The sequence below is a fragment of the Platichthys flesus genome, chromosome 23, assembly GCF_949316205.1.
Source record: "Platichthys flesus chromosome 23, fPlaFle2.1, whole genome shotgun sequence".
Lineage (NCBI taxonomy): Eukaryota > Metazoa > Chordata > Actinopteri > Pleuronectiformes > Pleuronectidae > Platichthys > Platichthys flesus.
This window is the reverse complement of record NC_084967.1, coordinates 8,020,179-8,032,310: the sequence shown is the minus strand read 5'-3', so window position 1 is coordinate 8,032,310 and position 12,132 is coordinate 8,020,179. Positions and strand designations below refer to the sequence as shown.

Sequence of the window (12,132 nt, the reverse complement as noted above, 5' to 3'; positions counted from 1 at the left end):
AAGTCACAGTGGTGCCACATTCCACTGACATTTAAAAAGTCACTGTGGTAGTGTGGATTGGAGATAGACCTTTTCAAAACCAATGAGATCTTGACATGAACATTTTCTCTACAAACACTAATTACATCTTCATAACTGCAATCATACTTTTTATCCAATCCAAATGCAAGTCACTCCAGGAACACATTGTAATACGTATATGTACAGACTTATGGTGACTTAAGTGGTGACTTTCACTCAGGTGACTTATTGAATAACTAAACTAAAGTCATCAGCAGATGACATCCTGCAGGCAAAGCCAACATATCAACTCTTATATCATCACTTCGCTACTTTACCCACATAATTGTGAAGTTTTATGAAAAACGTTCAGATGTTTTTTGGCTTCTGCACTGAAAACAACTGGAAACAACGCAGCTCTAGCTGAACAGATTAATGGACGGACATGTTGATCACTATATCCGGCGCCATTTATTGCAGGCTGAAAAAAAGTCACTCAGAACCTTTTTGTTCACGACAGAAGTTGGATTAGGCGATGACTACACTTTGATGCAGAAGGCAGGATCTGCACGGGAAAAAAAGTGTGTGATTACCACTGTACGTGCATACTAACAGACACCTGCTCAATCACCGAGGTTACTCACAAATGAGAGACTGGAGGAAGGGAAGTGATACATTTTCCTTTGTAGTAAAGGACATAGGCAGGCAGATGAAGATGATCAGAGAACTTGTATGAATATGACAATGCTGACAAACCAGACTTCTTATACTTCCCTATACAACTTTGTAATGTTGTAAGAATATGAATGGTATAAATTACTATATTATAGAACTTACTTCCTACTGGGGGCCTTCTGTTAGCTCTAATGTATCCAATAAGTACAATCACCCCGTCTCCTTTTTTATCTCATCACATTTGTAAATATAACAGGACTCTACAGAGGCTTTCCATGGGTCAGGAGTAAAAAGGTAGGCTGACAGAAATGTTGCAATTCTCATGTAATAATGTCAGAAAACAGAGATGGTGCAGTCAGTGAACATGCAGCATCAAAGAGGACAAACTTGAGCCTCTAAGTAGAGTCTACATTTTTAAATTGCAAAAGGTTTTTAGTCTTTTTTTCATATAGAATCTCTTCCGCAGGGTTTTCGGCCCAGGTAGAGCAGCCACAGGTCACAATAAGCCTGTTAACCAGCGAGCATTACCAGGAACACCGGCTTAGAGGGAGGTGACATAACTTTACATCAGAGAGGGATGATCTTACAACACACCATTCTCTGGAGTCGTTTACAAATACCACTGTGCATGCCTTCCTTAAACCTGACAGGATGTTGAGCTGTGCCCAAATGTCAAAGGTAATTTACCATGATGGTTAAAGGTCTTGTGTTTGGTCCGCCTTGCCGATGAGGTTAATCATCTACTTCAAATAAGACATATACAATGAGGTAGACCTTGTGACCTTGTATGAGATTACAACTAGACTAGTTAAAGCTTGAGCCTTTAGCCATTAGTAACATACACTGTGGCCATGAGGGTGACAAACTAGGTCTGCTCATTTCCTTCCCTCCCAACTGGAGGTCTCGCCCAGAAGTTCTCAGAAGTAAGAACCAAGGGATGTGCATGCTGTGCCGTGCGTGTTTCAGCAAAACTCAGCCTAGACTCCAAAAGCTCACATCTGGGCCCACCTACAACATATCGCTGGCCTTTTAATCCCCCTCATGTGATGGCATGATAAAGGCTTGGATTAAAGGCCGGCCCGTCATCCAATCACTCAGTCAGCGCTGCTGCCTACGTACTTGCATCAGCATCACCGCTGCTTCACTTACCCTTTACTGCACTGGGCGGGCAGAATTCAGCAGAAGCTCAAGTCAAGGCTGTGGTCATATATCTATAATGCAGCTTGCCATAAGACCCACAATCCTATAAATAGGCTGCAAGCAACCTGCTGTCCCACTGGATATACACTGACTTGGTTGATCAGAGAAATGTAGTGACAACAGGGTATTTACATTAATATAATGGATGGATCTCTGTCCCAATCTATGTGGAGTGTGTATTATCCATTACTCAGGCTTAGTGGTCTCTAGATTATATGAATAAAATAAACAAATATAAGCACAGATCTTCAACAATGCAGCCTGTTTGGTTAAATTACATTTTCTCTTTAGATTATTATAATTTATTATAAAAGCATCAAGGATGTAAACATTTACTACACTCGGATATAATATATGTTTATGACAATTAGCTAGCCTTGTGAGCAAGTGTACACATTTCCAAACAAATATGATGCAACACTAGGGAACATTTTACAACAAAATCCTATAAATATCTTATCTTTATTTATTCTATAAGATAATAAACGACAAACTGCTAATTGTGATAGTTTGAATTAATAAAGTAAAATTGATTCTCTATACCATGGTCCTGTAATCGAACCTCGTCTCCTCAATAATCCAGATGTGGCTGTTGTCGTCTGGTAGGTCAAGCTTTGCGCTGCCTCTCAAGTGCTGTTCACCCTGTGGGCCCAGTGTTTCCAGCTGCTGGGTGACTTCCTTGTGCGTCTTTGCTGTGAAAGTGTGAGGTATGTAAAGCCATCTGCTCTGAGCTGCTGTCCGCTTGCAGTCCATCCTCACAATAAAATACCCAGTGGGTCTTGTTGTGGTGTCCATAGGGGTTGTCTAGTGGGATGGGGTGACTTTTGGGGCGTAATAATGGATGTGGGTGTTGAGTGAGTCCCATCCCACTTGCTCCGTCTCTTGTTTCAACCTTTTCTACTTCTGACAGGCCCAATATTTTAGTTTTTTTTATCTCACTGGTTTGTTGGGAAAACACACTAAATTTGTATTTTGCAATAATGGAAAAGCAGCGGAGGATGGAGGTGACCTGCACGGAATCACACCCACCAAAAAAGTATAATTAGCTTGCCCACATCACGTCAATGTATCAGACAGAATCTAAGAAATTAGAAAGTTCTGAAATCAAATCCTGAATCTGACCACCACTGATAAAAGTACACTATACTGACGAGGGACTATAAATCACTATCAACTGTAAATAATAACTGGGATCAAATAAAGGAATAAAGCTGGCAGCCTCTTCAAAGGATCCCTTATCGAAATACAACAACAGCTTTTTCCTTGAACATTGCCCCTAACATCCACTACTGTTCTAATCCAGATAAGATGCATTCAAGGTGCAAACACTGCAGGGCAGTTCTGAGATCCCTGCTTGCCAAGTGTGATTTCTGAGTGTAGACACAAGGGAAAGAGTTGCTATCACTGGCTGTATCAGATGAGGGGCTCTATAGGTTTAATCATAGGAGAGCACTAGGTGATGGGCGTTCCCTGGGTTTACAAATTATTGACTTAAGTTTTGTACAAATTAGATAAATCAGGCCTATCTTTGGAAAGTATTTTAGACGGTGAAATAAGAATATCCTCATATTATCATTGAACAAGACCCACAGATAATAAAAACCCTCATAACAGATGCAACAAGGCAAAGCACACAGACCAGCAACAGTAATGTTTGTAACGGATTAACTAGAGTTAAGTATATGTTGATCATGTATCAACCTACAATTAGATATCTAACTACGCTCATGTTGAAAACAAGCATACATACAGTTTATCATGTGCTATCATGATGAGACAGAGCACCACGTGAACCATGAGTGGAAGTCCATTTCTTTTTTTTAAACAGTTGATCAAAATCGAAATTAATGAACCAACAGTGAATTAAGTTTTTAATCAAACGTGTGGCTGTTATTAATCTGACAGTATCGTGTTCAGTATGATGTGGAAGGTGCAGGATTATTGTTAAATCAAACATCCATTTAGCTCAAAACCTTCTCCTTCTATTTTCAACTAAACTTGTGACAACTGACAACAGTTGGACACTCCGGTTAACGTCCATGCCCTGAAGTTTTGGCGATGTCAGCCTAAATAAAGAGAGCAGATCTGTTTCAAAACACGTTCAGCCCCTCATTAGCCTCTCCGCAGTGTTATTAGCACCAGACACCATCATTTAAAGCGTAAACTGCCGCAGCTGAATCAGCTTTGGGGGCCAGCTAGCCTGCTAGCACCGTCGCACAATGCCAGCTCCTCCGCGGAGCTTTCTCTGCGGCAACAGCGAGGATGTCGGTGCGTATGGAGGAAAAACATGTCCCGTTTCTCACCTTCTTCATCCGCGGAGCCTCGGCGACGGTCCCGTCACGGTTGACAAAAGCCTCCCCGCCGTTCTGCTGCGGGTCCGTGCGCTTCATAGCCGATGCCTGCGGCATCTTCGCGGGGTTCGGAGTGAGCAAGCCCGGGCTGCTGTCCCCGGCTTTCACGGAGGGCTCTGCTGTCGGGGACGCGGCGGCGGAGGAGCCGGCCTCGTGGAGGTCGCCCCGGCCGAGGCTCTTGCCCTCCGACGTGGGTGTCACAGGAGACTCGGCCGGCAGCCCCTTGCCGCTGGGGACGTCTTTGAGTTCGACCTCTGCCATTTTCACTGCCACAACCTGGACTGACATCGCTGCACTTCCACAAAGTCCTTTTTCCAACAGTGGCGAGTCAAGCGGATGTGAACGTAGCAGAGCGACTGCGGGCGAGGTGCATTGTGGTCCCCGTAGTTCCTATTAGTATCTCAAACCCTCCCACCTGTATGCCACCTTAAATACAAATTATGTAAACACGACTGACATTTTAAAAAGTGTTTTTCAGTGTGAGTTGTAAACAACACAACTGACACGTGTTCCCAACCAGCGGATAAGCTGTTTTATCTGATCTTTTAACTACATTGTCATGCAGGTAAAGCTGCGCTCCGGAATGCATCATGGGAAGAGAAGTTCATAATAAAAATGGCAACGTTAAACTACAAAACAAACACGGCCCATGCCAGATAATGCGGTCTGCTCACAGAGCAATCACATCTCTTTCTACATCTCCCTTTAAACATCATTTCATTTATATATCCTCAACTCTCAATTTCACATATTTAGGTTCTTAAAGTACTAATATCACTTCTAATAATGCACTTTTTTGAAGGGCATCCTGTTACTCTACCAATTCCCAATGAAACTCACACTCAACCAACGTTGACCCAGAATCATTTTATTATCAGAACCTTTACGTCACTGGATCTACCTGCACAACACACAGCATCATAAAAGTACAATGCAGGGGATGTGCAGTGACATTAGAGAAAATGGGGACAGGAGTAAGGTCATATTATGTAAAAAAGTAAAAAGGTATTACACTGACACCAAGTGGATGCCCATGATGGTCAGAAAAACTGCAGAACGCTGGTAAAAAAAACCTAAATCCAAGTTCTTTTTATATATCTAAATTTTATTTTCATGTCTCAGGGGACAGTTGTAAAATAGCATCATTGAAACCAAGCAAAGATGAAAAAGTATTAAATTTAATGAATGGTGATGAGAGGTCAGGATAAATTACACCCAAAGCTCCTTTGTAGAAGACATGTATCCAGAGGCTTTTCATCTGTTCTCTGTCACAATTAAAATGAACACTGAACATGATAATGTGCACAGACAAAAATTTGTGACCAAGCAAAACTCCAATAATTACATTATTGGAGCATTGACGCATTTTGCACAGGTCAATTTTTTTAAAGTAAATTCAAGCACATGTCGGGAGTATGTCATTCGTTCAACAACAATTTAGACAATAAACAAACAAGAAAAAGCTGCAAAACTGTATTTACATTCAAGCCTTAACCCTTTGCAATCCACCTGTTATAAGGTATATTTTTTACAAGGCTACAATGCTGGTGCATTCTCAAAAAAAAAAAAAATCAGAAAACCAAACAATGTTAAAAATGCAACTATGGATTGTATCATAAGCACACTGTGGTGTTACAGCATTGCATCAATGAAAATACCCCATGCTGCCAATGTGTAGATATAAATTGTGAAACTGTCCAAAAATATGAATTTCTTGTCAGAGAGAAGCGCTTTTTCCACCCCCATGTGTCCCGTAAAGAGCAGTCCTTCTGCTAAGGTGGATACTCCAACCAGTGTAGGCAGCTTGTAAATTACAATGCATCAGTCTTCAAATATCCACAGGATGTTCACACCAGAGAGGCCAAGATTAACTCTCCTGAAAAAATATGAAAGGTAGTTTAATTATCCATCCTTCAGAAGCCAAGCAAAGTCAAACCAATACTTTCAAACAAAAAGCAATCTGACCTTTTGGTGGAACCAAATCAATATTTAATAATTCCCTACTTTTTGGCAAGCTGGGTATTTATAGGATTTCTGCAGTAGAATTACTCACCCCAGCATCCCCGACTCCTTGGCCTTGATGACGTAGAGAAACATGAGGATCGTATGGAACAGGTTGTTCCGGCCCTATGATAGAAATCAAGGTGGGTTCAGATTGCCGCAGTCAAAGTGTTTTAGCAGGGCAACACACCCTGAACTGTTTATGAATGACATGTCTGTTCTAAGATTTACAGCAGTTACACAGTGCATATATTTGATAAATTGTCTTGTAATGAAGAGGAAAACAATCTAGACAGTAAACACAAATTGTTTCAGTGTGGGTTTCAGTTCAGTTTGTTCTTAAGCCAAACGTAATAAAATCACACTTGAGTGTTTGTCTCTCACTTTGGGTAGACTGTAGATGTGTCCCTGGTAGATGAACTGGTAGTGAGGAGGAGTGGTGCTGCTTTGGTGGATGCAGAAGAGGTTCTCTTTGGTTACATCTACAAAGAGGTATAAAAAGGGCACAAAAACTGAAATTCTGCGAGTATGTGAAGTATAACATAATGAAAATAAAGTAGATTTATCAAAGATAACAAGCATACACAGGAAATCCCAAGTCTTTGATTGTTCTTCCTTCATGTGTGTTTTGTGCATTTACCAGGTTTGTCTGGGGTGTGGCTGAAGTGCTGTGAGGTGAACGTCTTCCCGTCTGGATACTTTGGATGAGGGGGTAGTCTGGAGTCCAAGTATGTGCAGAACATGTGCATGAGGATCTGAGAACAGACAAACACAGTGACCTGACTATAGGAGCTAAACTTTAAGCATGTATTGATCAGTGTAAGGTACTTTACAAGGGAGTCACCAAGACTGTAAATGTAACAACTGGAGCAGAGCCCCCACAGTCAACAGACCCAATGAAGGGCACAGCGACTTTCAAAGTGTAATGGCCATTTGTATGTTTTGTTGTCTAATCCCAAACTGCAGAGCATGTTTTCTTTATCATATTTTTTTTTGGGTCTTATTTTATTATTATTCTGTGAAAGGTATAAAAAATAAGACTGTTTCGATTTTTTCAAAGTTGCAAGTGAAATGAATAGCTATAAGTAAATGATTCAATTTTATATTTCTGAAAATTAAATAAAAAATGTTTAAAGGAAATTGCTAGTTTCAGTAATTAGATGTAGTTTTTTGGGGGGTTTTCTTAGGATCTTATGATAGTAAACTGAGTAAGTTGGAGCTTTCACACGAGGTCAGACAAAACAAGGCATCTAAAGAAATCACCTTGGTCTCTGGACCCTTTCAATTTGAATAATATTAACATTTTAGAGGTCAAAAAATTAATTTGTAAAGAAAATTTCAAGTAGATTACGTGAAAATAAACCTTAGCTGATCCTGTGAAGGGATAAAATTTACTAGATCTGTAAATGTTAGTATCTTTGTGTGCGTGTTCTCACAGCACAGTCAGTGGGGAGGTCTGTGTCCCACTTCCTGTTCTTCAGATCTCCACCCCGGTTCCAACGGAAGGAGCTCATGCAGCCGCTGTGAGCCAGCTCTAATAGGGCAGAACAAATTTACATACAGCCACACACATCAATCTCTTTAATTCATGAACTAACACAGAAACAAACATAAACCTGCACATAAAACATGTAGTCTCCAAATGTTCAATTACATCTGAGCCTGAATAACAAAAAGCAAATGATCTAAGTACTTGTCGATTTCACTGTACATTAGAATATTAAATGTAACACACATATACACAATTGCACACAACATATTGGTCAAAGGGACTTTAGGCACATCAACACACATCAGAGACCTTTATAGTTGAACGTACCTTTTATCTGTTCCACAAGATATTCCTGGTTGGGTGTGATGTCCAGGTACTGGATAATAGAGTTCATGGTGGGTATGGATGAGGCTTTCATCACCGCTGCCTGTTTCAGGCTGCTTATACTGGCCTCTGGTGGTGGAAGGGAGCAGAACTAGTGAGACTCCAAAATAAATAAGATTGTCTCAAGTAGAGTAAAGTGTGTAATAGTTTTCTAAAAAAACGTTGCATGTTCATTTAGATATCCATGCGCTCTGTCTCATTAGAAGAAAATCAATTGTATAATAATTTGTCACGTTGACCAATCAGATTTCTGAGTTACTACATGGTTTCACACTGATTTTCCTTCTTTGGTCCCGTATAAACCACAGTTCCTGAATGAAGGAAACAGCAGTTTATCATTCATATATTTGCCACGATCTGTTCTCTGCAGATGTTTTACCTCCTATCTGGAGCTCAGGGCAGCCCATCCTCCTGAGCTGGCTGTTCACAGAGTCTATTTCCTTCACCAGAGGGACCAAGATTGTGTCACTTATCCACTGCAAACAAAAAAATACTTCTTAACACACACATTATGCAGTATTTCTGTGTGTTATGATGGAGACCAGAAATTAAACTTCTTCAACATGTATCCTGTATATGTGTGTGAAACTCACATTCCTAAGCTTGGCTGTCCAGCTGTCGATGCGGTCCACTACCGGGCGACTGGTTGTGATTCTGGCCCACACCTGCGTGACAGGAAGGGAGAAAGACGTAAATTCATGCTAAATATATATACTACTCTGTCCTCAACCGACTTAGACACCAAAGAACATTTTTGTTATTAAGATATCACACAGGTTCCCATACGATAATAAAGTACAGACCTCCTCTGCAGCCTGTTTGGAACCCAGGTCTGTCTCATCCTTGTGGGCGGACGGGGCCAGAGAGCGGCAGGCTGGCTGGTACAGGAATTTCCTCAGACTCTGAGCATAATCCCCCACAGAGCGGTTGTAGTTCCAAAATGTTGGACTGTGGTTTGGAGACACAGACTCTGGACTTCCTACACAGGTCATCAGTTAAACACGTTAGTTGAAAGGTTTAATTTCATACGATATACATCCGCATTTTGAGAAAATAATTGTTATTACTAAATCATATTTAAAAGCAATTCCTTGGTCAGACTCAGATATACCATTGACTCTAGCTACAATAAACAATTAGTTATTGCAGTGAGGTTCCTACAAAGCTCTACCTAGTTGGCTGCGGTGACCCTTCTCTTCTTCTGTGCGGAGGAACCTCTCCAGACTTTTCAAATCCTCCATGTAGTCCTCCTTGCTTCCTGGGGAGTTAAACACTGAGGGTGAAGTGCGGTATCGAGCCCTCAGGCTGGAGCCCTCTGCTGGACCAATGCTGCTGGGGTAGGGAGAGGAACCAGGGGAGGGGCTGTAGTTCAACACCTGAAGCAGAAATAACAGAATATGGAGTTATCGAAACGTACTTGAGATTATCCTACACTCTATATTAGTGCTGTGATGAACGTACCTTTCCAAAGGCCACAGAGGGGGAAAAGGGTCCCCCTGCGCTGTTTGGGGTGGATGGACTGCCGAGGGGAGGGCTGTACCCAGATACACAACTGGGGGAGAACTTGGGGCTGGTGGTGGCTGGTCTGGAGGGGCTGAAACTCAGAACACTCTGACCCTGCAAGGGACATGACTGGTCTGGAGCCGGGGTCTCCTTTTTTTCTGGCTTCTGTGGCGGAGAGGCCTGAATACCTGCAAGACAGCCAGACAACATTGATGGTACTTAATGAGTCCATGTACATGCATGGATTCACAATTAAGCAAAAGGACTGAAGTATTAAAGGTCTGTTGGTAAAAGAACAGAGCCTGACTTGTGTTCCTCAGGCCCAGGAGACGATGCTGATGGGGGGACACAGCAATGGTGGATGGAGCCATGGTGTATTTGAAATATTTCCAGAAATCGAAAAGAGCATTGAGGCTAAAGAGGGAGGCAAGCACCAGTTCTGTGAAGGAAAAGAGAAAAAATGAGACATATATCATTGAGGGTCTCCTGTGACAAAGTATAAATAGTAAGGTGACTTAAAGTGTCATGTTAAATTTCAGTGTCTGATTTAAAAACCCTGGGATGTGATAGTGATAGTAGACCTACTCTACTGTTTAAGATTCAAAGTCTGATGATATAAGAAAGTACAATTTTAGTTAATCATATTTTTTTTGCTATTATAACATATACTGAGATATTCTATTACTTTTTCCAAACAGCAAACATCCTTATAATAAATTAAAGTGCTGTGGGACCTCACCAATGTACCAAATGGGCCAGTAGGTGACGTTAAAGTATCGGCTTAGCAATTTCCCCGACCTGAGAGAAAAGAAAGACACACATCCATCATCAGAACGAGAAGAGATGGAGGGAGAGTTACATCAGTGCTACATTATAAACAATAACTTATATTAGTTTGCAACAAAGGACTTTAATGAATGTAAACAAACTTACATTTGTTATCCCTTCAACAATTTATACAAACATATTAAATTAAATTACCTTATGTACATATTGTACTATTGTACTTGTAATTATAATTACCTTAAATAAACGTGTGAAATACATAATTAAATGTTCAACATTCATAATGCTCTCTTTATCTCTATCCATCTATATATTCAAGATTCTGCTTCAATAAACTTTACACGGACTCATCCAATATGAGATAAATATTGTAAATTCATTGACAAAAGGGCCAAGATTATCTAAAGTGTTGCTTGTTTATCTGTAATCCTGTGTATAGTTTCTTTCCCCAAAGTAAAAAGAGGTGTTTCCTTCAACCACCAGCCAACACTTGTCCATGTACAATATACAAGCTGCTACATGGATCTGCAGTGCTGTGGTTGAATGTGTTGAGTGTTTCAGGAGGAATGCAGGACTCACATCTCAGTGTAAATCATCCCGGCCAGAGACACGTTGAGCACAGCCCAGGCGAGGACCACCTGTCGAGCCTGCTCCTCTCTCCTCATCCTCAGCGCGCTGTCGATCATACTGGGCATCCCCTCCTTCTGTGGGCTCAACATGGCGCCACCTCTCTGCTCAGGCTGAGACACGGAGGAGACGAACACCGTGAGACGAGACAACCCACTGAATTAAGTCACTTACACGCGGCCTGATTAGCTGCTGCTCTTCAACCCGATGTGAGGAGTGACTGTGTGGCCTGACGACAACTGGACTGAGAGCCCAGCTAACATTGGGCTAAAATTAGCAAGCTAACAAATAAACACAGAATTTGCGGAGAGCGCTTGGGCGGGTTTAGATTTACTTTTATATGTTACATCATTCAATACAGTGTTTATTAAAAGGACACAAGTAAAGAACAAATGGGCAAAATTTTCATTTAAATATTTCTTACCACGCTGAAGTGAATAACAACTGAAGCGCTGCATAATTTGTACTTAACCGGAAGGTGCAGGATTTTCTTCTTCTTGGTCTAATGGCGGCTGACAAACCAGCATACAAGTGCATTACCGCCCCCTGCTGGACTGGGTACACTAAAATCTGTAGTTTACATGAAATAATAATAAGATAAATATTTTTTATCATGAAGAGGTTTTGTATCCATAAATTCTAATTTAGTACTAACAACTTATTCGTGTCATCTGATTTTAAACAAATACATAAATCTGATACATAAACCTATTAACAAAAAGGTTATCAAAACCAATTATATACATATTAATTTGAATATCTTTGTGTTATGTATCAAAGTTTTTTTTTGTGGTTGTTATCTGTTGTGTACTGTTTTATTCTCTCCCTCGGAAAGAATTGAGAAAACATAAGTATCTACTTCCCTTAGCCTGAGGTGCTAGGTGTAGTGCCAATTCTCTTACAATTTTAAAAAGCAAAAACTTAATCTACCCACAGTTTTTAGCAATTATTATATTTTTATCACATAGATACTGATAGTTAATACATCTGGAGAAATACAAATTAATGAAATATAAGTTTTATAAAAGCACATTACTTTTTGTTATTAAATGTAATGCATTATAAATAAACTTGTTCCTTAGGCTTTTAGCTTGAAACCCTGTTCAACTACAT

The 12,132-nt window shown here is 40.6% G+C and overlaps 2 protein-coding genes across 2 annotated transcripts in view; both read right to left on the bottom strand.

Annotated features, from left to right (window-relative positions):
* Positions 1-4,599, bottom strand: part of ahcyl2b (adenosylhomocysteinase like 2b) — a 37,384-nt gene extending 32,785 nt beyond the window's left edge. The window contains exon 1 of the mRNA XM_062382752.1: positions 4,179-4,599. Within this exon, the coding sequence (XP_062238736.1) occupies positions 4,179-4,514 (336 nt within the window). The 5' untranslated portion in view covers positions 4,515-4,599. The remainder of the gene's footprint in view (positions 1-4,178) is intronic.
* Positions 4,600-5,383: 784 nt separating this feature from the next.
* Positions 5,384-11,532, bottom strand: tmem209 (transmembrane protein 209). Its single transcript, XM_062383082.1, has 15 exons — positions 11,444-11,532; positions 10,972-11,132; positions 10,346-10,404; positions 9,914-10,045; positions 9,565-9,794; positions 9,275-9,479; positions 8,907-9,082; positions 8,697-8,768; positions 8,483-8,579; positions 8,047-8,172; positions 7,664-7,761; positions 6,868-6,982; positions 6,612-6,709; positions 6,280-6,353; positions 5,384-6,102 (listed from the first exon to the last, which is right to left on the bottom strand). Exons 2-15 carry the CDS (start codon positions 11,109-11,111, stop codon positions 6,048-6,050), a joined length of 1,677 nt encoding a protein of 558 aa, XP_062239066.1. The 5' UTR covers positions 11,112-11,132; positions 11,444-11,532; the 3' UTR covers positions 5,384-6,047.
* Between the last annotated feature and the right edge of the window lie 600 nt (positions 11,533-12,132).